Below are 15,637 nucleotides of genomic sequence, written 5' to 3'. Positions count from 1 at the left end.
GCAATCTGGGTCATCCTAAAACCAAATGGATATTTAATTAAGGAGATCCTACAACCAACAGGATAATTAATTACAAAAGCAAAATACTGCAGATGCTGAAAATCTGAAATAATAACAGAAAGTGCTGGAAATACTCAGTAGGTCGGGCAGCATCTGTAGAGAGAGAAACAGAGTTAACGTTTCAGGTCGATGACCCTTTGTCAGAACTGGAAAAAGTTGGAGATGTGACAGGGTAATTAAATAAGTGAGTAAGAAAACCCACGCAGTGGCACTTACAGAGCCCACTTGATTCTCCACTTAAAAGGTGCTTCACTCCAACACGATGCTGAGGACCCCAACCCCCTGTCCCTTCCACACGGCTTCTCACCTCTTTTTCACATTAGGGACAATCTCTGAAAACAAATATGGCCCATAGTATACAGTGTCAGCACGTTACAAGGATAGGTGTTAGCTGTGGCTCAGTTGGCAGCACTCTCGTTTCTGAGTCAGAAGGTTATGGGTTCACAGACCCAATCAAAGACTTGAACACAAGATCTAGGCTGACATATCTGCGCCGTACAAGGCAGTCTCAGTGTGCAACAAGAAGAAGTTTGCAGTTAACTTAATCTTGCCTCTTTTGTTTTTCTTCTCTAGTTTTTGTTTTCAAGTTAATCGCTAGACAGGGAGACAGGGATAAGTATAATAGCCCTGCATTATATCTATCCCTGTCTCACTTGCTTAAGTTTAAATTGCCAGTTAACCACATCAAATTCTGTTTGGCTGCTTGAATCTGACATTAAAAGGTTGCAAGCATGTGATTAAAATTTAATCTCATGCCTTCAACCTGTTAATGGAGACTGCAACCTGTAATAGGTTATTTAAAACCTTTAAGAAACATATCACACATTAGATCCTGATTTAAAATGTTAAATTTGAGCCCATACATTCAGCTGCCTTTGCTGTAACCCTCATTCCGCTTGCCTCACGAGCCAAACGTCCCCACACATTCCCCCCACCACCTTTCCTGAACCCGCGTCTTTCTCCAGTTTCTCTCCTATATGCCCTCTCCGAGCTCACTTCGTTCATCAGACCCACCTCCTGCTCCCATGACCTTAAAACAGCTGACCACCTAACTTCCCTTCCTGGCCCCCATGCTAGCTGATACCGTAAATGGTTCAAGTATTGTTGCTCTCCCTTTCAAAACCACCATCATCACCCGCTCTCGAAAAAAAACCACACTTGACCCCTTCGTCTTTGTAAACTCCCACCCCCATTTCCAATCTCCCTTTCCTCTCCAAGTGCTTGATCATATGATCGCCTCCCAAATCTGTGCCCATATTTCTCGTAACTCCACATTTTAATCTCTACAATCAGATTTCTTCCCCTGCCATAACACTAAAACGGCCCAAACCAAATTTACAAATGACATCCTCTGTGACTGTGACCACGGAGCACTATCCCTCGCCATCCTTCTCGGCCTGTCTGCAGCCTTTGACACGGTTGACCACACCATCCTCCTCCAATGCCTCTCCTCCGTCGTCCAGCTCAGCATGACTGCCCTCACAAGTGTCAGCTGTGGCTCAGTGGGTAGCACACTCGCCTCTGAGTCAGAAGGTTGTGGGTTCAAGTCCCACTCCAGGGACTTGAGCACATAAAGCTAGGCTGACACTCCAGTGCAATGCTGAGGGAGTGCTGCGCTGTCGGAGGTGCCATCTTTCGGATGAGATGTTAAACCGAGGCCCCGTCTGCTCTCTCTGGTGGACGTAAAAGATCCCATGGCTCTATTTTGAAGAAGAGCAGGGGAGTCATCCCCGGTGTCCTGGCCAATATTTATCCCTCAACCAACATAACAAAAACAGATTATCTGGTCATGATCACATTGCTGTTTGGGGGATCTTGCTGTGGGCAAATTGGCTGCCGCGTTTCCCACAGTACAACAGTAACTTCACTTCAAAAGTACTTCATTGACTATAAAGCGCTTTGAGACGTCCGGTGGCTGTGAAAGGTGCTATATAAATGCAAGTCTTTCTCACTAGGTTTCACTCATCCAATCATAGCCAGAGCATCACCAGTAATGGCTTCTCTTCCAGCCCCTGCACTGTTACCCCTGGGGTTCTCCAGGGAACTATTCTTAGCCCCCTTCTCCTCTTCATCTTCATGCTTCCCCTCCGTGGCATCATCTGAAGACGTGGGGTCAGGTTGCACATGTGTGCTCATGACAACCACCTCTCTCGACCCACCCAGTCGGTACCTCTGTGTTGTCGGACTGCCTTTCCAAAATCCAGTCTTGGATGAGCCGTAATTTCCTCCAGTTAAGCAATAGGATGCCCAAAGCCATCATCTTCAGCCCCTGCCACAAACTCTGTGCCCTCGCCACTTATTTAATTCCCCTCCTCGGCTTCTGTGTCAGGTTATACCAGACTATTTGCAAACTTAGCATCCTATTTGATATCGAGCTGAGCTTCCGACCCCATATCATCTCCATCACAAAGACCACCTATTTCCAGCTCCATAACACTGACCGCCTCTGCTCTTGCCTCAACCCACCTATGACTGAATCCCTCATCTACGTCTTTGTCACCTCCAGACTTGATTATTCCAATGCTCTCCTGGCCAGCCTGCTCTCCTCCATAAACCTCAGCTCATCCAAAATTCTGCTGACTGTGTCCGATCCAGCACTAAGTCCCGCTCACTCGTCACCCCTGTGCTCGTTAACCTATATTAGCCCTGTTAACCCAATGCTTCCAATTTAAAATTCTCATCCTCATGTGCAAATTCCTTCATTGCCTCACCCTCCCTATCTCTGTAACTTCCTTCAGACCGACACACGCCGTTATTAATGCGCAAATCTGCTAGCAAGTTTAGGGGATGAAGAGCAACGGCGTGAGTTGTAAATCTCCAGAACTTGCCGGTCGATTGACGCCACTCCGCGGTTTGCCTCGCACAAACGACATCTCGCCCTTAACCTTCATGTTATTTTTAAGAACTTGCTGGATTTGCGCATCCATTGTCCATTATATTCGCCACAGAAAGTTAGGGCTTGTAATTAGTAGTGTAAATACCCTTTAACAACATGATAATTGTTAATGCAATGCCAATCAATCTCTTCAGCCAGAAAGGGAACAATTTAAACTGTTGAGTCTTATTCTTGCATGAAGTAAATTGTTGTTAGAGATATTGAAATGCTCAAATTTTAAGGGGGCAAAATTCGGTTGCTTTGCACCTCCCGTTAGCACCCTAAGGGGGCGCTAACAGGGCGCATAGCAACTAGCGCCCAGGTGCGGCGCTGCTAACGCCACCCACGAAATTCAGCAGGAGGTTAGCGGCGGTGGTAGCCGGTAGCGCCCCGCGGCACTGTGCCTACGACGATGACGTCATCGCCGTGCACAGCGCCCCAGCGCAAACTTCGGTCGCGCCCCCTGACATACCACCAGACGCTGTGTGAGACAGGGTCAGGGGGGCATACGTGCGGCCGGGGCGGCGATATGTAAAGGGGAGGTGCCGGGCGGCCATTCTTTTTGCTGGTCGCCTGCCAGCACCTGCCCCCTCTGTCATCCCTCCGCGCGATCGGGCAGCCCAGCACTCCTCTTTTGCCGGCACCCAAATCCCTGGTGGCCCAGCTGGGCCCCAGGTCGCGCTGCACAAGGCCTCTCCCCTTTAATAAGGGGAGGAAGGCCTGCAGTACCGTGGCGCGATGTGCCAGCGTGTATGGTGCTGCGGCACACAGCGCCGCGATATTGGGCTGGAGCGCCCCAAGAGGGAGGGGGAGCGCTTCCAGTAGTTCCCCGCCTCCTGCTTGGGGTGCTACCGTTGAATTTTGGGCGTGGGGGGCACTAACTTTGTCAGGCGCGACACAATTTTTGCCCAAAAAATGTTTTTTCTTACTTTTCCTTTCTGTCTTTCTTTTCCCACTCTTTTAACCCAATCTTTCTTTCCTTCTCTTTATTTCTCTTTCTATACCTCAACCACTCTTCCCAGTAACCTGTTACAGCTCTTGATCACCGTCTGTGTAGAGAAATACTTCCCGATACCTGTCCTAAATGTGCTATTCACAGCCGTGAACCTGTGCCATCTTGTTCTGCTGTCTAGGATATCTGGGGGAAAAAATGTTTCTCTCCTATTGACAACAGAAGTATCCAGGCCTTGAAATTTAAAACTGCTGTCACTTCATCAACTCAACAACAACTTGCATTCATATAGCACCTTTAACATAGTAAAAACGTCCCAAGGCACTTACAGACCCATGTCTACCTTTCCCACAAAGAAACATTGAATTCTTTCATTGAAATACTTTGATGTGTGTTTGACAGGCCCTTACATACAACTCATGGCATTGCCTCATTCTAACTCCATTAGACGTCATGTTCTTTCAGTTTCCCACAGAACTCCAATGGATGGTTAGTTTGTCCACCTTAATTACCTGCGCTGTTCTTCCCCATGCTCTCCTGAAGGTACAGTCAGACATTCATCCATGTGTCCATGTAGTAACCTCAACACATCCCCTCCCTTTAGATATCCTAGTGGAAGAGAAGATTATATCAGCTCTCAACATGAGACATGAATAACATACTGTTTTTTTTCAACAAAAAACAAAAGTAAGCAGGCAGTCGCAAGAACTGTATTTTTGGACTTATGGGGTTCAAATTTTATAAGTTCTGCAAGGGCCTCAGTTGATGTGGCTGGGCATCAGTACAATATCCTTGCAGCGTGAAACTACTTTCCTTTTAATTAAATGGGGAGTTTCACACTCCTTAGTGGTGGCCATGGGTTTGCACCTAGCAGTTGGGTATCCACCTCTCAGGGTGCTGACCCATCTGCTCAACTCAGTTTTCCTCCTCAGACAACGGCAGAAGAGGCAGGTAGTGGAAAGGAGGTGTGTTTCAGTGCGGGGGCTGGAGTGCGAGCGGGAGTTGCAGGGCCATCTCATAGCTTGGCAGGAAGAGGAGTCGTGTAGCTCCCATTAAGGAGCAGCAAGCTGCCACCACATTTGCTCCTCCGAGGAAGTGTCATCAACTTCCTCATTTTGTGCTCCTCCACTTGGAAGGGGCACAAGGACGAGGAAGTTGATGACACACACCTTATGCTCTCGCCAGGGACACTCACCGAGGAGCTAAACATTGAAGCACAGACACAGGCTGTAAGTAGGGGAAAAAAATGATTGCATCTGCTTTTGAAATTACTGTAAATTTATCATCTGAAGGGACATATGACTGTTGCAGGTGGTAGGATACAGACTGGGACGGTAGTAAAGGTAATAGTGACTGTGCACAGCATGTTGTTAATGGGTACAGTATGTTACAAAGGGGACCATATGCAGCTTTTAAGTGAAAGTCCTGTCAATCAACGAGTGATGCGCCAGTCTTTCTGGCTGCCGATCAGCCTCATCCATTTCACTTTCCTCTCCATCCTCCTCTTCTTCCTTTGCCAAAGCTGACCTTCCTGGCTCTCTGGGTGAAGGGGTTCCCCTCCCTGTGTTGCAAAATTACGCAGGATGCAGCTGATGCTGATCATTTTCAACACCTCGGTAGAGCTGCACCTACCTGACCTGTACAGACAGCAGCATCACTGCTGCAGCACGCCAACTGTTTTGGGTGGTCGTTAGTCTTGAGAGATTTTCTTTCGGCCTCTGCTCGGCTGTTCCTCAATGGTGTTCAAGCTCAGGGATCCTTGAAATAGTGCTGGCACGGTGGACTGGCACAAAGTAAAGGCATCAAAGCTGCTGGTAGGGTATTGCCCGTTCAGCTGCAGTATTCTCTTGCTGTGGTCCGTTATCATTGGCACACTGATGGAATCAAAGCCTTTCCTATTCATATATGCCATGGGGCTATTGTTCAGGGCCTTTTCTGACAACCAGTGTATCATCAATGAGACCCTGCATATTGGGGAAGCCTGCCACGTGATAAAAGCTGCTGCTCTCTCTCTCGTACCATCTCCTTCTTTCCATAGGGAGACGGACAAAAGTGTTCCCGTTTGGCAAAAAGGCTTTTGTGACCTGCTTGGTGCATTGGTAAATCGAAGTCTGACTAATGCGCCAAATGTCACCAGAATGGCTTGAAAGGATCTGGGCGTGTCAAAGTTTAATGCTGTAGTGCATTTCACAGTGATGAGCAGGCCGTCCCCTTTTGGTAGATCTTCCGCAGGTCAGGCTTCAGAGATAGCATAACTCGATTATGCCCTCAACTGATGAAGCGGAGCTACAATGGCACTTTTTAAAAAAAATATTCGTTCATGGGATGTGGGCGTCGCTGGCAAGACCAGCATTTATTGCCCATCCATAATTGCCCTTGAGAAGGTGGTGGTGAGCCACCTTCTTGAACTGCTGCAGTCCGTGTGGTGAAGGTACTCCCATAGTGCTGTTAGGGGCGGAGTTCCAGGATTTTGACCCAGTGACGATGAAGGAACGGTGATATACTTCCAAATCAGGATGGTGTGTGACTTGGACAGGAACATGGAGGTGGTGGTGTTCCCATGTGCCTGCTGCCCTTGTCCTTCTAGGTGAAAGAGGTCGTGGGTTTGGGAGGTGCTGCCGAAGAAGCCTTGGCGAGTTGCTGCATTGCATCTTGTAGAGGGTACACACTGCAGCCACGGTACGCCGGTGGTGGAGGGAGTGAATGTTTAAGGTGGTGGATGGGGTGCCAATCAAGCGAGCTGCTTTGTCCTTGATGGTGTCGAGCATCTTGAGTGTTGTTGGAGCTGCACTCATCCAGGCAAGTGGAGAATATTCCATCACACTCCTGACTTGTGCCTTGTAGATGGTGGAAAGGCTTTGGGGAGTCAGGAGGCGAGACACTCGCCGCAGAATACCTAGCCTCTTGTTGCCACAATATTTAGGTGGCTGGTCCAGTTAAGTTTCTCCTCAAACATGCTCAAGTAGGTATGTGTGGACCTGAAAAGGTGATTCATGTGTTAATTCCAAGTGTGAGCTTGGTGCCTGAGGTGACAACACACCTGCTCCTCTTCCCTCTGCCCGAACTCCTCTTCCTCCTCCAAATCCATGAGAGCCACCGGCAGGCCGCACAAAATGCCCAAGTTGCACAATATGGTTGGAACTCAGGTTTGCAGTGATGGCTGGAGGTCACTGCAAAAGGACACCTGGATCCCGTAGTGAAAAAGTTCAGCAGGAGAAGAAAGTAATCAGCAATAATGCAGAAACAACAGTTTGGGAAGTCAAACAAGGCAGCAAAATCCACTTGCAAAAAAACAGCTGGTCCCAGCTTTAACGATTAAGGTTCAGCAGCAAACAGCAGGGCAGCCAATAAGCACCTGTGTTATATGAACAAACAGCGCACAGAGTGATTAGGCCAGAAAATACGGGGAATTCCTTGTGGGATCAATTAGACTTAATTTTCATTAAATATGGGGATATACAAAAAAGGTCCACACAAACTCTCAGCGTTGCTTGTAAAACAACTTTAAAATTTTAAGATTGTGGAATTTGGAGGCAATGATGCCAGTGCCAGTGCTCAGTGGGATGAATGGACGTGGAACGTGTGGGTGTGCTCTACAGCCAGACCACTGAGCAATCTGCTTGGTATCTTTCATCAATGAATTCTACTTGCAGTGTGTACCATCTACAAGATGCACTGCAGCAACTCGCCAAGGCTTCTTCGGCAGCGCCTCTCAAAGGACAAGGGCAGCAGGCGCATGGGAACACCACCACCTCCGAGTTCCCCTCCAAGTCACACACCATCCTGGAAGTATATCGCCGACCCTTCATCGTCGCTGGGTTCAAAGTCCTGGAACTCCCTCACTTACAGCACTGTGGGAGCACCTTCATCACACGGACTGCAGCGGCTCAAGAAGGCGGCTTGCCACCACCTTCTCAAGGGCAATTAGGGATGGGCAATAAATGCTGGTCTTGCCAGCGACACCCACATCCCATGAACGAATTTTTTTTTTAAAGTGACTTTCTAGTGCTGTGTAAACAGAAAGTGTGCAAATGGCGCCAAGGATACTTAAGCTGCAATCTTACAAGTTTGCACTGCTGATGGGGAGCCTCACCTCCTGGCAGCACATTTTGGAAACTAAGGCACGTGCTGTCCAATAAATCTGGACTATCAGGGGAGCCTGGTGCAAACAACGTTTAAGACATCCTCAATCTGTGCAGATATATTGGATTACAGTCTTTTAATTAGCCAACATACGTTAGTTTTTGCTTATAATATTTAGAGGCTGATCAATTGTTGATATTTTCAATGGTGTGCAGTTTCCTTGACATTGTCATTGTATTCAACAAGAGTGCATAACCAGAGAAATCACAGGAAATCAGGACGTTTCCTACCGTGGATTACACAAGAGTTTACTATCATTGTATCGCACAATATCATGCATTTATTAAACCCATGACTCGCAATTTAACTGCGCCATTATGCTATAGGACATGGGGTCATCTCTGCTCCTCTTTAAGCCCCACTCTACAGCTTCTTCATAAAGGTGAGTTTCTTTAATTTTGGGTATGGCTTCAAGGTGAAGCACTCAATGGGGGGGGGGGGGGGGGTCAAGGGTTTCCTCAGCAGGAAAGGAAAAATACAGAACAGCAAGTAGCCCTGGTGCTGATCTTGTGCACCTCTGCACGGATGGTTCAGTTGTAAAGGTACACACAGTGGCCTGAAACTGGTCACTGTCTGGCATGGGGAAATGGTGCGTGGTGTAGGGGAAAGCTCGAAAAGGAGGGTGAAAAAATCAAAACATTAAAAAATAAATCAAAATATGGGTCACAGATTTTTAAAAAATAATATAGGAAACAGCTCCTCCAAAACCCAAGGTGAGTGGTGTTATTTGGTGGCATAATACGTATCTGAAGTGCTTTGACAGGCTATAAAGGTAATGGCACAGTTGCAGCAGTATTACTGCAGGAGTTTTTGAAAAATCCTACCTTGTGCTATTTCACTTCCAGAGCAAATTGGAGCAACACTCCAGAGAGTTTGCTGGAATGCGGCATCAACCTGCAAACTGCTACAGCCATACGACAAATGCTGCAAGAGAACAAGATCAGTTCAGCACCGTCTCGAGACTGTCAGGTCACGCTTAAATACATTAACAGAATACTGGTATTTTAAAACACCCTATCCTCTTAATCCAATCAAAGGTGTAAGTATTACAGCCTTCAAACCTGCTACCAGCATTTATTCTACTACCATTCAGCTGAAATGATTCAATAAGACAAATGTACTAACACTTGCAGGAAGATAGTTTAACATGTTTGTTCAGTCTATGCCTGCTTTGTTTTATCAAAACAGAAGTGGATTCAGACTTCGTATAGCATCAGGTCATCTAGCCAAATAGGTAAGTAAGCACTGCATTGTTGCATGTGCTACAAAGCAAATCACAAACTAATGCTTCTGCACCTTTCAGACAAAACATGAAAAATGGTGTCAATGCTGATCAAGAATTCCAAGCTGCTCATTATCATAAAACATATTGGTATGTTTTCACATTTAATTAACTGAAATCTTGCTTCAATAAAAAATGAAAATGGAAGCATTCGCTCCCCACCGTGTAGAACTTTCTGACCATGATTACGAATTAACTGCTTCCCACATATTTTAGGGTTTTTCCTCCAATTCCCTGCACTGTAACTAGTGGGGTGCCACAGGGACCAGTGCTGGGGCCTCAACTATTTACAATCTAGATTTAATGATTTGGATGAAGGTACCGTGTGTACTGTAGCCAAATTTGCTGATGGTACAAAGATAGGTGGGAAAGCAAGTTGTGAGGAGGACACAGAGTCTGCAAAGGGATATAGACAGGTTAAGTGAGTGGGCAAAAATTTGGCAGATGGAGTATAATGTGGGAAAATGTGAGGTTATCCACATTGGTAGGAAAAATAAAAAAGCAAATTATTATTTAAATGGAGAGAGACTACAGAATGCTGCGGTACAGAGGGATCTGGGGGTCCTCGTACATGAAACACAAAAAGTTAGCATGCAGGTACAGTAAGTAATTAGGAAGGCAAATGGAATGTTGGCCTTTATTGCAAGGGGGATGGAGTATAAAAGTAGGGAAGTCTTGCTACAACTGTACAGGGCGCTGGTGAGACCACACCGGGAGTACTGCGTACAGTTTTGATCTCCTTATTTAAGGAGGGATATACTTACATTGGAGGCAGTGCAGAGAAGGTTCACGAGGTTAATTCCTGAGATGAAGGGGTTGTCTTATGAGGAAAGGTTGAGTAGGTTGGGCCTATACTCATTGGAGTTTAGACGAATGAGAGGTGATCTTATTGAAACATATAAGATTCTGAGGGGGCTTGACAGGGTAGATGTAGGGAAGATGTTTCCCCTCGTGGGGGATCTAGAACTAGGGGGCATAGTTTCAGAATAAGGGGTCGCCCATTTAGAACAGACATGAGGAGGAATTTCTTCTCTCAGAGGGTTGTGAATCTTTGCAATTCTCTTCCCAAGAGAGCTGTGGAAGTGGAGTCATTGGGGTCGATTTTAACTCGGGTGCGGGGAATTGTCGGGTTCCCCGAATTTGGTGTTTCCCACACAAATCTAAATGGGTCTGTGAGACTGATGCAATTTTAACTCAATTGGCCAATTGATTTCCAACGTGTGAGAACCCTTGGCAAATGAGTATTTCCAGTCAGAAAGTCGCATAATATGACGTCATTATTGCTGCTGCATTTAGGGTCTGCAACAAGCCTTGCTTCTTCTGCAGGCTGCCAACCTTTTGGCATTTGCTGATACACTGAGCTGGAAGCAGAATGGCAAGAGAACGACCGAGGCCTGCACCCCGTTTTGACGACGTTGCCCTGCAGGCTTTAGTGGAGGGAGCAAGAGCTCACAAGGAGGTGCTCTTCCCTTCATCAGGGAGGAAGATGCCTCCCCAGCAGACAAAGGCTGCGTGGCTGCAAGTGGCAGAGGAGGTCAACTCCTTATCGGCTACCCGCAGAACCTAGATACAGTGCAGGAAGAGATTTCATGACCTTCAGCACACTGGAAAAGTGAGTATGAAGTTCCCATCACTCTCAATCTGATCTCCATTGCCTCTCCTCACCAGCACTCAGCTTTAGCAATCTCTTCCTCCACATCCCACTTGACACTGACATCCATGCACCCTTACCCATTCCCTCTCTCTCTATGCTGACATTCACCTAACTATTCAACTATGCAGCCCTCACACTCCCTATCACTCTGATGCTATGAAAACAACTGACAACACACAGGGAGGGCCCTTGGTCTTGCCACCTCACTCCATCTTTGTCTCCTTCTAAACATCTATGCTATGGATTCTCTACACTCACTCCTTCATTCTCACACAAACTCCACTTGTCTCCCTCATTGCTGGAAAAGAGAGCTCACAATAAAAGAGAATGAGCGAGGACAGGAGGAGGGCCACCCTCAGTAGCCCACCTCACCCCCTGGGATGAGGCGGTCCTGGAGATCGTGGGACTGGAGGATGAGGCGCAAGTGGGGGACGGACAGACGGGTGCATCACAGCAAGCTGGTGACAGAATAGTTTTCCATCTCTCTCATTGACATTGCATGAGTCGCTGATAATGATTCTGAAGCTATAACAGATGGACCTATGATCATCTGCAATATGCAATGTGCATGTAATCTTGACCTCACATCTTTAACTCTTTCCTTTACTCCGCTACAGGACCATCGAGATCCACCGTCCCCACTGTCCAGGAGGAAGATCCTGAGCTTCCAGACTCCTCAGAGGAATCTGCAACCGCTGAGGGCGCAGCATCAGCAGAATTCAGCGCACCCAGCATCAGCGCAGACACTCACACCTCGGTGGGACCTTCGGGACATAGAGTAGTGTTGTCACCTGGTGTATCACAGCTCACAAGTGAGCATCAGCAGATTGTGGAGACAGGGGCAGCAGTGGAGAGTGCTAGTCAGAGGGCGCAGGACTCTGCCAGCTCGGCTCAGCTGCATGTCGACCCTCTGCCTCTGGGTCCATCCATAAGATCAGCGGGGCTGGAACTCCAGGAACAGATGCAGGAGTCTCTGGCAGGTTTTGTCTCCAGGGTCGATGTGAGTGTGGAGCGAATGGAGGAGTCCATAGCGAACATGAGCAGAGCCTTTGTGGAGTCATTGGCGCATGAACACATCACCATGGAAAGGATGGCAACCTCCATGGAGGAGATAAGTCGCCAGGGTATGGAAAACATGCTGAGTGTTCAGAGTAGAATGACATCTCTTGAGGAGCGATGGGCATCCATTGAACAGAGAAACCAGACCTTCATGGAAGTCCTTCTGAGTAGGACTGCCAGTGCAGATACGGGTCCCCATGGCCCCCTGATGTGCAGCAAGGTGCTCTCAAGCCACTTCCAGGCGCTGGCTCCTTCTGGCCTGTGCAACTTCAGGTGGGTGAGCAGCAGCCTGGCGCTCCTGTTGCTGCTGCTGTTGTTCCTGGTTCTGCTGGTGCCGCGGCTGGTGTTCGAGCTCATCTAATGCCCAGAAGGGAAGGAAATAAATGGCTCCCATGCTTCTGGTATATGTCTCCGTTGAGGAAGCGCTGAGTGAAGGTGTCGAGCGGGGTTTCCCAGGAGGTCACACTGGAGATGTGTGTGAGGCTCCAACCTTCCACAGGTGTGGTTAAGCCTGGTAAAAGTTGCCCCAGGCCTGAAACAACAAAGTCCTGCCACCTGCAAATGATGACTGATCAAATCTCCTCTTTAATGGTTGACCTGCAGCTGATAGTCAGCAATCCAATAGTGCTCTCACGCCAGGTTTCACAGGCGTGATCCCCACCAGGCGTGTTTTACGTGGGAAAAGAGTTAAAAATGCAAGGGCCTGTTGAAATGGGATTATAAAGGCCAATTATTGCTGATTAAGGGCCTTAAAGACCAGTCCTGCCTGTTGGAGGCGGGACTGATTCGGGACCATCAGACACGCCTGGGTTAAAATGGCTCGGGGTCGGGAACCAGGCGGGGGGGGGGGGGGGGGTCCCGACCACCAGGTTTTGCGATTTTAATCCCCCACACGCCTCAAAGCCCGCCTCACGGCTGAGTTAAAATCGACCCCATTGAATATATTCAAGACGGACATAGACATATATTTGAGCTATAGGGGAGTCAAGGGTTATGGGGAGTGGGTGGGAAAGTGGCGTGGAGGCCAAGATTAGATCAGCCATGACCTTATTGAATGGCAGGCCTGAGGTGCCAAATGGCCTGCTCCTACGTCTTATATTCTTACGTTTTTATGTAAATCCACCCTCCCCTTCTCCTCGCCTGCGGCATCGACTTGTTACTGGGGTATGTTTGCACAAGCATCGGTCACTCTTTGGACCCTCAACTAAGTGGCCATTCTTCATGTGCAGGCTATTCTATCATAAGGTACAACGCAAGCCTCAAAGTCCTTACCCTAAACTGCACATATCGACTTCCAGCATGATTCACTGGATAATAAACAGGAGTGGGAATCCTAGATGATTTTTCCTTCGTTAACCTAGGGACTCTGAGGCCTAATGTACCACTGCCTGACAAAGATCAACTAACAGCCCAGACTGGCGATCGAATCTGTATGTACGGCTCAGCTACTCAACGAAGCCATTGGGAGCATTGTTTTTTTCGTAGTTCCCAAGGACGATACTGTTTGAAAATACATCAGACATCCAACATGTCCTGGTAGAGACTTGAAATAAAATAAACAAAGCAAATAGTTTGCTGTCAAAACTGGAAGAAAAACATTAATGGGCTTTCTGTGATTTTAATGCACAAATAAGGCTAAATTAGTAGAATATAAATCAAAGGATGTTTGCTTGCAAGAATTGGAACAGGGAATTTGTGATATTTTGCTCACCAGGTACCGCTCCGAGGAAATGCTGACTAAGATAAGGTCATCTCCGACACGTACTTTTTCTCCTTCTGAACGTTGTTTGGAGGCTGGGTGTATAGTCCACCAGCAGGCCTCCCCTATACAAACAGGAACATTGAAACAGTTCTCTGTAAGTTTATACAGTACTGTGAACACTGCCAGTACAACAGTAAATTTATAGAGATATAAGTGTCGACTGAATTCTAGACCCAAAGTGACAATAATCTGCCCTTTTTTTTTACTAACCAGACTCGTAAAGCAAATACAGCTGTCCCTTGATATAATATGCTCATTTGCAACACTATTTCAGATGCAATGTTATTTTTACTTGCTTATAAATTTTCAGCATATGTTCCACTGCTTTTCAGCTTTAAAAAGCTCCCAAAATTTTAAATTACACTGTAACCTGTACTTTATATAATTTTTTTAGTTATGAATGGTCACCATTATTTTTTTGTGATTGAGCAGTGTTTTAGAATGGAGGAATGTAACCTTACGACCACAGCTACTCCAGCAATTGTCAAATTTGTGGGGATCATCTGGGATGCGGTCTGCCTGATACCCGATCTTCGGTTGGCCCTTGTGCACTTTGCTGCAGGTGTCGATGCTGAGGAGCTGTCTCCACTTCTCTCAGCACCGTTCTAATCTAGACAACAGTCCCCAATGGCCACGCTATTCTATCATACAACATACGTCTTGCTTTGTTACGCAAGTAAGCCTCGCTAAAGCAATAAGGGTGAATTCTTGAACCTGCCACCTGAAAGAGAGAAAGGCCTATGTGCCACTCCTTACCACATGACTATTTGAAAGTACAATACATTCTTCAAACATACCCGTTGTATCTTCCTGTAATCCGACATCAAAGGCCAGCTTGTCTGTTGAAGATCGAGATGTGGACAAACAACAGAGATACTTGGAAACAAAATGCAGGATAGCAACAAGTTAAATTTTCAGACTGGTGATAGTTCAACTGAGAAGATGGTAGTGAATAGTAGATCACTTTTGAGGAATTTTCGTTCTCTCCAGGTCAGTTACTTATTGTAAAGTAGATCTTGGCAAAACATTGAGATGTGCTGCAGTTCTTTAAGAGTTCAGTAAATCATAAATTCTTAATGATCTTTGAAATGAACTCTTATTGTGTTGCTGGTCAACACATGAGCACCAACAGCTACTGTGAATGGCATGTGGCGATCAAGCAGTCAGGTATCAGTTCAGCGCATTGGAACATCTTGGCCTGACGATGCACTGCAGACGGGTTCAGCAAAGCCAATTAGATATTTTATTTTAAGAATGTGAAAATCAGATCAGTTCTAGTTCCTTCTATTTGGATGTCATAATAATTAAGAGATCGTTTGAATTCCACTTGAGAATCTTGATGTGATTTAGTTAACAGAAAGCAGTAAATGAATCATTCTTACCATTCCACTGTAGGAGTGCCTGAGCAACACTGCGTGTCCATACAGAAGGGTCCGATGGCCTCCACCTTGAGCTGTCTGTTTAGTAAATGATGATAATGTTCAGGGCATTACATCAAATGAAGCACAGTGCCTCTGTGCTGTAGCCATTGACAATTCAATTTATTGTCCTTTTAAGTATTCTGCAGTTAACAAAACAAATAGGGGGAGAAATTGGGTATAGCCCCGTTTGGGGCGCTAGTTCTGGCGAAGCGCAAAGCCTAGCGCCAGTTGCGATTTAGCGCCATCTGGCGCAATATTGGGTCGCAGCGCCCCTAAAGGTGGTTGCGGCGCTAAATCAGGCACTGCACGCTACTCTTAAGGTGCTAATCCGGCAGCGCAACCCAATTTCGCGGCGGCGGGGCGCAGCGAGGTGCTGTCAATAATCACTTTCCCTGAGACACAGTGGCGTCGGCCAGCTCTTAAAGGGGC

General features: G+C 46.9%; 1 protein-coding gene across 1 annotated transcript in view; it reads right to left on the bottom strand.

Annotated features, from left to right (window-relative positions):
- Nucleotides 1-15,637, bottom strand: part of ryr2a (ryanodine receptor 2a (cardiac)) — a 957,985-nt gene that overhangs the window by 526,721 nt on the left and 415,627 nt on the right. The window contains exons 5-9 of the mRNA XM_085980259.1: nucleotides 15,170-15,244; nucleotides 14,585-14,663; nucleotides 13,737-13,849; nucleotides 8,855-8,954; nucleotides 4,400-4,496 (exon numbers count right to left, since the gene is read on the bottom strand). Of these exons, the coding sequence (XP_085836385.1) occupies nucleotides 4,400-4,496; nucleotides 8,855-8,954; nucleotides 13,737-13,849; nucleotides 14,585-14,663; nucleotides 15,170-15,244 (464 nt within the window). The remainder of the gene's footprint in view (nucleotides 1-4,399; nucleotides 4,497-8,854; nucleotides 8,955-13,736; nucleotides 13,850-14,584; nucleotides 14,664-15,169; nucleotides 15,245-15,637) is intronic.

This window comes from Somniosus microcephalus, chromosome 3 (genome assembly GCF_052327205.1).
Source record: "Somniosus microcephalus isolate GS21.2 chromosome 3, FLI_Smic_1.0, whole genome shotgun sequence".
In the NCBI taxonomy this organism is placed as follows: Eukaryota; Metazoa; Chordata; class Chondrichthyes; order Squaliformes; family Somniosidae; genus Somniosus; species Somniosus microcephalus.
This window is presented reverse-complemented; position numbering and strand designations above follow the sequence as displayed.